The sequence below is a fragment of the Brassica napus genome, chromosome A2, assembly GCF_020379485.1.
Source record: "Brassica napus cultivar Da-Ae chromosome A2, Da-Ae, whole genome shotgun sequence".
NCBI classification, from domain to species: Eukaryota; Viridiplantae; Streptophyta; class Magnoliopsida; order Brassicales; family Brassicaceae; genus Brassica; species Brassica napus.
Window position 1 is genome coordinate 16,578,823 of NC_063435.1, and position 13,050 is coordinate 16,591,872.

At 33.2% G+C, this 13,050-nt stretch overlaps 1 protein-coding gene and 1 pseudogene across 1 annotated transcript; one reads left to right on the top strand and one right to left on the bottom strand.

The window, feature by feature from the left end:
* Positions 1-1,185: 1,185 nt before the first annotated feature.
* Positions 1,186-4,545, top strand: LOC106397332. The gene is made up of 3 exons (XM_013837921.3): positions 1,186-1,597; positions 2,074-3,754; positions 3,860-4,545. Exons 2-3 carry the CDS (start codon positions 2,096-2,098, stop codon positions 4,199-4,201), a joined length of 2,001 nt encoding a protein of 666 aa, XP_013693375.2. The 5' UTR covers positions 1,186-1,597; positions 2,074-2,095; the 3' UTR covers positions 4,202-4,545.
* LOC106397333 lies at positions 4,424-6,681 on the bottom strand (annotated as a pseudogene).
* Between the last annotated feature and the right edge of the window lie 6,369 nt (positions 6,682-13,050).

The window sequence follows — 13,050 nt, forward strand, 5'->3', positions numbered from 1 at the left end:
CATCACTAAACATCTAGACTAAACTAATGTATTAAAATTACATGCAATATATGAATCATATGACAACATCCTTGAACTAATATGTATTATGTTATTAACACCATACATATAGTTTTGTATTAGAAAATTGTGCCGGATTTAGAAGTGTATTGGACTTGTAACAAGACAATTTATGATGATGTTTAAAATATTTTAACATGTTATTTGATGTATAAAATTTAATTTTGAATATTGGTCTATGTGTGTTCATTTTGTTTTTGGTCATTTGAATATGTGTTATGATCTTTTTTTCAAATAAATGCTTATTGTGTTATGCCAAGTTCCAAAACCTTTCATTTTTATGGTGTTAACAATACAACATATATTAGTTAATGGATGTTGTCATGTGAATATGTGATTCATATAGTTCATATAGTTTTCAATATATTATTTTTGTTCAAATGTGTGACATGTGGTGGTGTATTGTTCGTGTGACTAGCAATCATTGTTTTTAATCATATCTCATTTTCAATTCCTTCTCTTACATAAGAAAAGTGTAGTTTAAAGAAAAAAATACAGCGCAATTTTCAAAATAAAGTATATTTGCAGTGTAGTTTCCCAAATTTCCCCAAAAAGGAATCCATATAGGCCTTTTACTATTGAAACTATTCAAGCAATCCAATCTGTTTTTTTGTCCCGAATGAAACTGGGCTTGACCCATTAAACTCGCCTTACATGTGTATGTGTCCTGACGGCCCATTATAATAGATGCCACCAGGTTGGTTATATTATAAGTTTCTAATTCTAAATGCCAATAAATTATTTTTGTCCTCTACCTATTTGGACCAAAAAGTTGAAAGGTTGGTCAAAAGTGGGTGTTCCAATTACGATGCAGCCCATTATAGTTAGGAGCAACTATTAGCATATATTTAAATATCTCCTTCAATTTTAAATCTACGTACCACCCATATAAATCACACATTATTTAATACTCCTTCTGAAAATAAATAATTAAAATATCTTTTTAATTTGAAGTGGAGGAAACACATAGTCTAAAGATTTTAATTAGGGATAGGAATCCACATGAACTTCCCGAGAAACAAGTAATGGTACTTTATTATAGTTTGGTTAGTTTAATGAAAGTTTTCCTCAAATCTCTCACCGATTAATAATATCAAATGACGAAACCATCCTTTAATGTATTTTAGCGACAGTATCTGACAAAGGGGCAAGATTGTCTTACGTCACTCACTTCATTGAAGAGGAAAAATAAACCTGTGTTTGATAAATGAAGTGAAAAAAGAAGCCGACAGCAACTAAAGCTAAAAGCAAAAGTACACATAGAGAGATAGAGACTGAAAGTGATTTTTGCACACCAAAGAGTGCTACGAAGAGGGAGAGAAAAAGAAACAAAATGATGCCTTGAGGGAGAAAACAAATCGATTGCTTTTCTTTTTGTTTACATTACAAAGAACATGATCTATCCATCCTATTGCCCTCACTATTTTGCGATCTCTCCTTGTCTTTCTGCTTCCTCTTCTCTTCTTCTCCATGTCTACGAGTGAAACTATGAAGAAATGTTCAAGATTCACACACTCTCTTTCTCACTCTAACTCAGGCATGCTTTGTTTCTTAGATCCCTTTTTTATTATTCTCCCTCTATCTGTTAAGTTCACCTCTTTTTGCTTCTTCTGCTAGATGCTAGTTTTGGTACTATCTGATTCTTTGGTTTTGGTGTTCTTCTTTGACCGCTATTTTGGTAGTTTTCTGATTTAGTTATGTTCATTTTCATACTATAATTGGATTTATTTTTTCATACTCTATCTGAGATCTACAATGAGGTATAGAAAGATCATTGATTTTTGCATGTTTACTTTGTATTTTGGAGCTTAAGTTATTTCATTCTTTGGACACTGACTAATGTTCTAGTATGTGATGATGCTCTTGGCAACGACTTCACCCATTATTATTAGTTGTTTGGTAAAATGTTTGAGATTGAATTTAGCTTTCCTTCATCCATGCCAGCATGTCTCTCTGTTACATTCTTGAGTAAGGAGGACTAAACTTATGACTTGTTTATTGTTTTTTTTTCAGATGTTTGGATGAGGTGATTGTAATGGAAATGAAATTTGGTAAAGGAATTGATATGGAACAAAGCCCCAACAGTGTTCTTACTGAATCAGAGAAGAGGAGTACAAGGCTGAAGCCGCCTCGCAGGGATGAGATACTGAGAGTCAAAGAAGGCTTCACCGAGATAAGCTTCAGGCGCTACCGCAGCACATCCTGTAAGAACTTTTCTTCCAAGCCGGATAATAAAACGGAGCAAAGGCGAGGTTCTGTCTATCAAAGCTCCAATAAGTTTTTTAAAGAGCTTAGAGATCCTCAGGGACGTAAAGACTCGGATGCAAAACTCGAGCTGTCTCGTACTAGCGATGCTTCTTTCTCCTTTAGAGTTGTTGATTCTTCAAGAAAGGGGAGTACAGAGAAAAGACCAGACACAAAGAAGGTTTCAGATGGACAGAAGTCATCAGCTGAGCCTTACACCTCTGGCAACTTCATTGACATTTGTTTGAAATCAGGTATTAAAGATAGAGGAGTGGTGTTGGATTCAGAAGAGGATGACCATGAAACTAGATTGCCTAAGCCACATTCCTCCTCATTAGAAGCCGGTTGCAATAAGGAAAGCTCAAGGGTTAGGAAAATGTTTGATCCATTTGTTAAGTCAAAGTCTCTGAGAAGTCCTCTTGGCTATTTAGGAGAAGCAGAGAAGTACAATGAGCGTTGCAAGTCTATGTTGAGTGACTACTCAAACATTTATAAAAGTCTTCCTCCAGTTGTCAATAAGGATTACACTTCGGTGCTGGCATCATCCCCAGTTCATCTACATTGCCGTCTAAAGGTAGAAAGCAAACATGGGTTGCCTGTTTTTCAGTTTGTGTCTGATTCTCCAGAGGATGTTTACACCGCAAAGACGTGGAAAGCAGAGAAGGGTTCCAGTTGGGTGTATACATTCTCATCTGCTGGGATCAGAAAGAGGAGCAGTGCTAGCGTGAGGGGTTTGAACGATGTTAGCAAAGAGCCTTTGCTTGTAGCTCAGATGCAAGTTTCATGTAACATGTGCTCAGAAGTAAGAAAAAAGGGACAAGATCCAGAGACTTTGATGGTTAACGAGTTTGTTTTGTATGATATTGCACAAGCGAGACGGAGTGTCTCTGTCTCCACAAAGGAAGATCAATCACTACTACCTCTTGCTAAACCAGATTCAGATTCAAGAAGCAGCACATTGTCCAGGGATGGTTGTGATACAATGAAGCAGAGATCTCAGCCAAAACGTACATCTCAGAGCTGTGATCTCGAGGCTTCGAATGGAACAAACCCATGGTCAGCTGCAGATTTGCATCCTGACCTTGAGATTGCCGCTATAATTATCCAAGAGACCATTGAGAAGAGAGAGAGCTTAAAGTACAGAAGAGGTGACAAAAGGTTGATGGAGAAAACGAATCTTCTTGGTCTTTCTCCAATAGAAGAGGAGAAAAAGGAGTTGTTTGGTTCTGAAAAGTTGAAAGTTGTAATCCCAAGGGGCAACCATGGGCTACCAAATGCCGAAAACTCCGGTCCTTCGCCTTTGATTCAGAGATGGAGGTCAGGAGGTGGTTGTGACTGTGGTGGTTGGGACATGGCTTGTCCTCTTATGGTTTTGGGAAATCCTCTTATCTCATGTTCTCATGATCAGCCTCTTGTGGACTATCAGCATCCTTTGCAACTATTTGTCCAGGTAACATTTGGATCTTGGACTTGTATGAGTATAATAATGAATTTTCGTTTACTAAGGTTCTTAAAAAATGTTTTAAGCACATCGTCACACTTCTTACCTGTATAGGGTGCTAAAGAGCATATACCAGCGTTGTACATGTCGTTTGCTGAGGAGGGGCAATACGATGTTCACTTCCATGCGCAGTTATCAACTTTGCAGGCATTCTCCACCTGTGTTGCCATATTACATAACACCGAAGTCTCCGATAGTTACAGAAATGGCGAGAATGTACAGCAGTTGTCACACTGCAGCTCGCTGAAAATGTTGATTGATGAGGATGTTCAGTGTTTAGTTGAAGCAGTAACAGAGGAAGGAGAAAAGAATGTTCCTAATCCTGTGAAAGAAGCTGTGATCGCTCTTCAGTCCTACATGCCAAACCCTCCTTTCTCGCCAATCTCTCGAGTGTAGTCTGTGATGCTGTCCAGGATTGGCAGTAAGAAGATAAGAGAATAGATTGGTCTCCAGCTTCCTGACAAAAGTGCAGCCATGAAGCGGTTCCCCAAACAAGCTAGAACTTGAAGATGGGATGTTCTATGGTCTCCGGTCTGAGAAATGTGTCACGTTATTTATTCATTCTTCCGAGTAGGATCTTTGCAAAAGAAAAAAAAAAGCTACATTGTTCATACTATAAAGTAGCAAATGGGAGTTGCCCAATTTGGTTAGAGTTTCTTATAAGCTTAGATTTGGTACATCTTTCAGAAAAAAGTTTTGTAACTTGTAGTGAATAATGAGATCATCTTCCTCTTTTCTCTCTCCGGTCAAAAAAAAGTACTTTGAACAAATGAATTTTCATCAAATCAATAGTTAGATAGCCCAAAAATGGTAATGCTTAAAGTATTACAATCTTTGTCCTATAATGGGTTAGGGTTATCTCCATCTTTTGTTTTGTGCCAGCGAGCTGAGAGATCTTCTAGAGAGAGTATACTCTTGTAAAATTCATATGAAGCAAAGAATATAGCTCCTTGGGACATGTACATCACCAGTCTGGGGATCAAACCTCTGCATAATACAACAATAAGAGAAGATTATACTGGTAAAACTGAAGAAGCATGGATGGTACAAGCACCAGGGCATGGGAGATAAGATTAGTAAAAAATGAGCAAACCTGTATAGCCCTCGTGGACCTTCTCGTTTCCGTATTGATTGAAGAGCTTGATACACACTAGGATGTTGGGTCTTAGATCCAGGAATCTGCAGCCACAGGATAAGTTTTAAATGTTGGCGACAACTGTTCCTTGAAAAGTTTGGAGAGAGAAACAAACCTGAGTTTGTAATCTTGTTTTCACTACATCAAACGGGGTTGTGAAAAAGGCAGCAGCAGATCCCGCTAGTCCTCCACAGACGAGCTGTCAGGAGATGATCATCCCAAGTTACCATATTTAAAGATAGCTGAAAATAGAGAATCTTAGTACAAACCGTTTGCAATGTTGTGGGTTGAGCCGCTTGACCACAAGGACCAATGGATGGTAATACCATTCGCTTCATGTTTTCATAAACATAGAACTGCATTTCCAGTAACTTTGGCATCAGAACTGTATTCAAGCACTGCTACTAGTTAGAGAGAAAACAGGAACACATAACAGTAAGAGAACCTTAATGATCGAGTGAGGGATATTTCTACAAAGCACTGCACTCCATCCAGCATATAAAGAAAGTAGACCACCTTTCTGGATGATTCCAACTAATGCAGTCCTATATTAATTAACATACCATTTTTTTTTTTTGGGATCAGAAGGTATGAATCCTTTCTTAAGCAAAAGTTAGACTAAAGCTTGCAAAGTTTACCAGCAGTTGCGATAATGTGAACTAACTTGCATCTGCTGTTTGATACGCTCACTTGGCGTGAAGATAAAAGAAGTTGCAACGCTTGCGGAACCCCCGGCTACACAGTGGGCAAGGGAGCAATATTCCTGAATATTACAAGGAATTATAATAATGAACTTTCACAATCTACTCAGCATGCCAAGAGTAATAAGACATGTGTAAAAAAAGAGACCTTAGGGAAAACAGGGAGAAGAGCTCCTTTAACTGATTCATAAGTGAATGTATAAAGGGCAGAGATAGGAGCTGATGAGGCAATGTTGCTAGCAATCCCCCGATAAAGTCCAGAAACACCTGAGCACATATAGGGTTTTAAGCAACGAGGCACAGTGATTAACTCATCCCAAGTAAACGTTTCCCACCTCTTTCAGATATGATTGATCTCCCGGTGTAGCATAGAGACTTGTCTTGGAAGCGGCATGATTGAATCATTGTCTTGACTGTATCAAGTGGGTGAAGACAAAGACTGACGCTGACACCAGCCAAGGCACCGGCAAAAGCATGCCCATGTTTAGCAAAGGACGAACAAGCTTCATGCTCTTTGTCTTTTCTATCTCCCTCAAGTATAGATAAGCTGTCTTCGTGTGGGTTATCCATAGATTCTAAAAGAGGACTCCTTGGAGTTGAGTGGCCCTCCTCAGCACAGCAGCTTTCTTGCTTCTCAATCTCAGCATCTCCCTTATGAAGCCTGGTAATGGTGGGAGCTACTCCTTCCATCCAGCTGTACAGTTTGTCTCTCTCCCATCTAGCCTCCGAAGATTGGCTATAGCACATCTTCTCGGAAACTCTCACCAACTGAGACTTATTAGCCTTTTGTTCAGCAGGGGAACCTGTACTATCGGAGCGATCCCACATCAAGTCAACTGCTGAGATCAGCGCATCTCTGCTCAGCATTTGACTCAACTTTGAAGATCCTCTTGGTCTCGTGCGCCTCTGGGGATGATCCTCAACATGTTCATGATCACTGATCTTTGACAGCTTCCTCTTAGCCTCAGCGAAGTTGCAACTATGCTTAATCGAAGGTTGACCCTTTTTACGAGGTCCTTTCCCAGAAGCCATTTGTTTTTCTCACAAAAACTAAAGAACCAATCAAAAAGAGCCAATTTTTTTTTATTCCAGTTTCAGCTAATACTCACTTGCAGATGCCTTAGCTACGACATGGATTTGTTCCAAGGACTCCCTGGTCCCTATATGAAACTTCAACTTCCTATTACATGACAGTGGTCGTTCCTCTATATGTATGTATACCAAAACAATAGAGCAAAACAGAAAAAGAAAAGGAGGAATTATTGGTGTTCTCTCGAGAATGCTTCAAGAAGAAAAAAAGGATTAAAATTTAAAAGAGACTGCCAATTCAGAAAAAGTTGAAGCAAAACTTGCGAGCGTTCTTCAGCAGCAGCAGCTCTGAGATCTCAAGTTGCTCGGGAAGATCCAGCCGCGCGTGGAAAAATAAATTGAAGGGGTTGAAAATGAAAATTAGGTAGAGGGTTTATGCGCCGCTTGTTCTCCCCACTGGGGTTTTACCCTTTTACCTGCTTTCCTTTCTCACTTTTTACTTTTAACTTAGGTATTTTACCTTCGATGCGTACTTAAACATTTTCATAATTTTTGAAAAGTTATTTGTACACTGTATTCATTATACTAAAATAAATCTTACAATAACTTAATATTATATTTTTAATTATATAATTAAAATATAATTTGATTAATATTTAGTTATACAATTTATGTTTTAACTTTTTACTAAATGCTTTTTCAGATAACAATACAATATATATATAGAAATTATTATTTTTTAATTATATTTTTAGATTTTGGATAATTTAATATTCTATTTTTAATTATATAATTAAGAATTTTATTTGATTAATATTTAGTTATATAATTCATGTTTTTAACTTTTTACTAAAAGACTTTTTCAGATAACAATACAATATTTACAGAAATTATCTCTTTTTAAAATTATATTTTCAGATTTTGGATAATTCTTACTATTATTAATTTTAATTAATTATCTAATCAAATAAATTATTATTTTTTAATTTAGTTATAGATTATATTCATTAATGGTATAAATGATATTAACCACTCTAACTTTTAACGTGAGAGCTCGATTTCAAAAATTTACTTAGCAAATAATAGTATAGATTTTCCTGTACATGAAATAGGATTATTACACTTCTTCCACCAAATTTCAGTTTTTTTTCCTTTAAACTGGATACACATTTTGGTATTAATAAATAATTGACGTTTTTGCTAATCCACTATATATTAAATGAAAAGTCACTTTAGTGATTTTTTGTGACATGTCACTCATAGGTAAAATTTCAAGAAATTGTTATAATTTGATTGGTCGATTGTTCTTAATTTTTATTTATTTAATTTAGATCTAAAAATTTAAGGTAAGTCTAAAATCATTTAACATCATTTGCCATATAATCTAAAGAATATTACAAATAAAAATTTATGGAAACTAATTCTCGAAATTATAGAAAGATTAATAATGTTTTATTTATTACTTTTAATATTTATACCCCTATATATTAAATGGAAAGTCACTTTAGTGATTTCTGGTGACGTGTCGCTCATAGGTGAAGTTTGAAAGAAATTGTTATAATTTGATTGGTCGATTGTTCTTAATTTTTATTTATTTAATTTAGATCTAAAAATTTAAAGTAAGTCTAAAATCATTTAACATCATTTGCCATATAATCTAAAGAATATTACAAATACTAATTTACGGAAACTAATTTTCGAAATTATAGAAAGATGAATAATGTTTTATTTATTACTTTTAATATTTATAAACTATAAAGTATAATGAACGACATTTTATATAAGATAATTATAATAGTCTTATATACTCTACTTAATGAATTGTATTCGAATATAACTATATAATAACTATTTTAAATATTACAAAATCCAAACATGTTTATTAATATTATTTTTAAATTATTTTTAGTTGTTTAAAGAATAAATTTATCAGAATTTTAAAATAATTTATAAAATTTTATAAATTATTTATAAAATATAAACCTACTATATATTGATTGAGAAATTACATAAGTGATTAATTACGTGTCGATCATAAATGAACTATTCAAATTGTTATAATTTGATTGGTCGATGATTTTTAATTTTATTTATTATAATTATATCTAAAAGGAAAGGAAAATTCAATTACCACTTTCCAAATAATCTACATAATTTTAGAAATAATTATATATGGTAACTAATTGTTGAAACTATGAAAGAGTAATAATGTGATTAATTTTTTATATATTTATAAATTACATAAAATAAGAAACAATAATGTTTATTTGAATTGATATAATGATTTTATATTCGTATATAAAGCCTTATATTTGTATATAAAGTATCATAATAACTATTAATGTCTAATACATTCCATTCATGCTTTACAAATCATTTATTAAATTATAAATAAATTTATAAAATTATTTATATTGGCTTATCAGATGTTTTAAATTATTATAAGAGGTTCTAAGTCATTTATAGAAGCTTATATATTAATTTATAAAATGTATTTTGAAAATTTATTTTATATTAAATGAGAACTCACTTAATTATTTTTTTTCTTAGGTGTCTTTGAGTTTTATAAAAACTATTATAATTTGATTCGTTAATAGATTTTCTATTTTATTTATTTTATGAGTAAAAAAATCACTTCTAGAACCAACTTTTATCAGTATCCAAACTATATAAATATATTTCATAATATAATTTATGGTAATTAAATATGTGATTTATATAAAATATATGTAATGCTCATAAAATAATTTTACTACTCAAGTATTTATAAACTATATAATACATTTCAAAAGTAATTTATATAATTGATATAGTAGTTTTATATTCCTATGTATTTCAATATGAATATATAGAGAATGTGTAACAATCATATTGTTTTATCTGTTAATATTAATAAAGACATATGACTTTAGCTATAAATTATTTAAAAATCAAATGTTTCAAAACTACATACCTTCAAAACTCATTTTTATTAAAAACTGAATTATAAATATTATATATAACTAATTTTAGTAATAAATTTCAATAAAAAATATCAACAGATATTTAAAATAGTCATAATCATCTTTTTCAAAAATAATTATTCTTTAAAAATATTTAACAGTAAACACATATACAATTTTTTATGATGAAAAAATATCTTAATTTGACAAACTATAATAAATATATTGTTACAAAACATTCAAATCCGTAAAATGGTGGGCATCCACCTAGTAACTTTATAAACACGTAAACAATATGTTGGATGAATATCTATATTATTAAAACTGAAATACTTTTTAGAATTGTTCAGAAACATGGATAACAATATATATGGAAATGTTGTAAAAAAATTGATATCATTATAAAAAGATATAGTGTTATTTTAATAATTTCATTAATATAATTAGATTAATTTTCTTTCCATATTTCACTCAGTTTATCAATTTCATTAATTATATTTACATTAACAATACATCACATCTTTAATTATACTATCTTAATAATAATAGTTCAGATTTTTATTTATTAGTTTTCAAAATTAACTTTGTGTCAATTATACAATAAAAATGTAAAATGATTGGATTTTGCATATGGTTAAACGTTCAGTTTAGTATGTTTTACTAAAACTTTTTTTTTAATTAATAATTTTTTATAGTGGAAAATTACGTAGCGAAAAACATAATTCAAAGACATGTTTTTGTTAATAAAATAATAACTTAAATCAAAATAATAAAAATGTATTACATTTATTGTCACTTAATTTTTCACTCCATATAAGTATTTTACTAAATTAAAAACTCTTTCTATTTCACTTAATTTAGTCAAACACATAGAAAAATCTTATTTATTATTTTATAAAATCAGTTAGACATGCAAATTAGCTATCCATTTAGGTACTGGTTATTCCTTTCGGGAATCATTTTTTTTAATTAGGCTCCGTTTGAATATTTTATATTTATGTGTGGGTTTTGAGTTGGGTCCTTCTAGATCTGGATGAGTTTGGTTATGATGTATAGGAACCTGAAAATATCTAAATAACCAAATATAACATTATTACACGATTTGGTCCAGGTCTGTTGAATATAATTGGTTATATTACGACACATCTAAAATATATAACACTAATTATGAAAAACAAATATCAATGTATAAAAATGTAAGAACTAATGCATGCGCGGGTGCGCGGATCATTCTCTCGTGGTTATTTTAGTGGTATTACAGATGAATTAGTTTTTTTGTGCCCCCGATCAGATGTTTCATTCATATGCGGATTATTCATATCAAAAAAAGTAAATTCGGGCTATCTCTCCTCTCTAGAGAGAGGGGGATTCTCTCTTCTTGTCCCTCTTATCAGACTCATATTCTTCAGAAGAAAGATGAGATTTTCCCTGTTTTCTTATGTAAAATAACTTTGAGTCGAAATATTGAATTTTTGCTTCGTTTTGACGATTTTTCTTTTCCTGTTGAGGAATTAGTTTCGCTTTGGGCGATTTGTTGAGTATCTTCAAAACAAATAACTCAATAAGGTGTTGTTCTTCAAGTTCTATATTTCCCTAATTTGTTTTGAATTCAAATAAATTTAATCTCCTTTCTTTCACAGTAATTTCAAATTTCTTTTGTTTTGTGATGAGTTTCTCTTTCTTCATGGATGTTCACTTAATCCTTTCTAATGGGAGTCAATTTCTACTCTCCTTTGTGAAGCCAATGATAGGCTTTTAGTAGAGTATCTTTAAGGAAAGGAAGCTGTGGTATTGGATTTGATCTTGGCTGATTATTATGGAGATTTAGATGAGTCGGCATCTTCCTGAAGATGGTCCGGAAAAAATCTCCCGTAGGTCATCCAAGCTTTCCCCGGATTATCATCCGTTGGAGTCTGAGGTTTTCAAGCACAAGCAAAGGATTGAGTGAAAGATGGAGTTCATGGAGTACAAACCAAGGATGATGCAGTACGGTGGTGGAGAAGATGAAGTTTCAAACAACAGTGTTTCCAAAACTTTTGATACGGTGGAGCTCGTGTCAGTGGTGATTGAAGCCACGATCCATCCACCTTTGCCCCATGATTTCCACGTTTAAGGATCAAGCAAACACTTCATATACATGTGTTAGGTTATACGTTGTTGTTATCTTTTAGCTTGGGATTCGATTTGGGCTTGTAAAATAATATTGGGCCAGGTTCAATCCGTTTATACCTAAAAATTGCTTACAAAGCCTTTTAATGAAATCAGAAGGTTGACAATTTTTTTTATATCAATAGTATCATTAGAAAAAAATCTATGGTATATGTAAATTTACAATACTTTTTTATCTATCTTGAATTTATATACTAATTTGGTTTTTAAAAATGATAATTTCAAAAGTAACCATATGACACCAATTATTTTATAGACAATATAATAATTTCAACATATTATTAGATCCTCTACAATATGATATTTGCAAATATTTGGTCATATATTATGTGAAAACAATAATATTAATAGATTCTCCTTGTTTGTATTCTTATTCCCCCTTTTCCTCATTTTATTTTTGCTCTCTTCCACTTTGTCTCTCCCTTAGTCTCATTGCTCGATGATTCTGGGTTTGCTGACTTCTACCGGCAATTCGTCTTGAGTTTGTCAGTGACTCTTACCAGCATCTTCTAGAATAGCGGCGAGACTCTTACGTGAAAAGAGGGGAGAAGGTCGGTTTTTAGAGCTAGAGGCGACCCATATCTGATTTCCCTTGTACATATCTTCGGCGACTCTTCGACGGTGGAGGCGCATGGCTCGGGTCGGGGAGAAGACTCCTCCACAATGAATCTTCCTTCCTGCGAGGAGGCGAGACTATTGGAGGAGAGGTTTCAACGGCAAGTAAAACGCGATTCGTTTCTCGGTCCTCGGGGACAACATGTATCAAGGTTGCAACGAAGGAATGGTCACCTCGAGGAACTTACTTACAATGGTATGTGGCAGAGCCTCTACATCCCAGCGTTGGCGGCAATGTTTTCTCTAACCGGTGGTATGAGATACGCATCTCCGGAAACTTGGATATACTGTACTGACCAATGTCTGCTATTGAGGTTCGTCTTTTCATTCTAGATGAGTTTGTCCATTTTTTGGCTGAGGATCATGACGGCGAAAAATGATGGTATGAATTTGAATCTAGGAATGCGCCTATGGTGCAGATGCTGTAGGGCCAAGTTTTTCATGCCCATCATATGTTGGATCCAACAACTTCGTATATTATGGAATCTCAATTCTAGACTTATCCCATTGTATTAGTAAGTGTTTCTGTATCATGAGGTCTAAGTTTTAGGGGTTGAAGAGGCGATAAACATCTGGATTGTAGGATTTTTTTCGTTCTTATTTGAGTTTAATGTCCCAAGGAGAATATTGATTAGGTCGCGTGAGTCTTTGAAA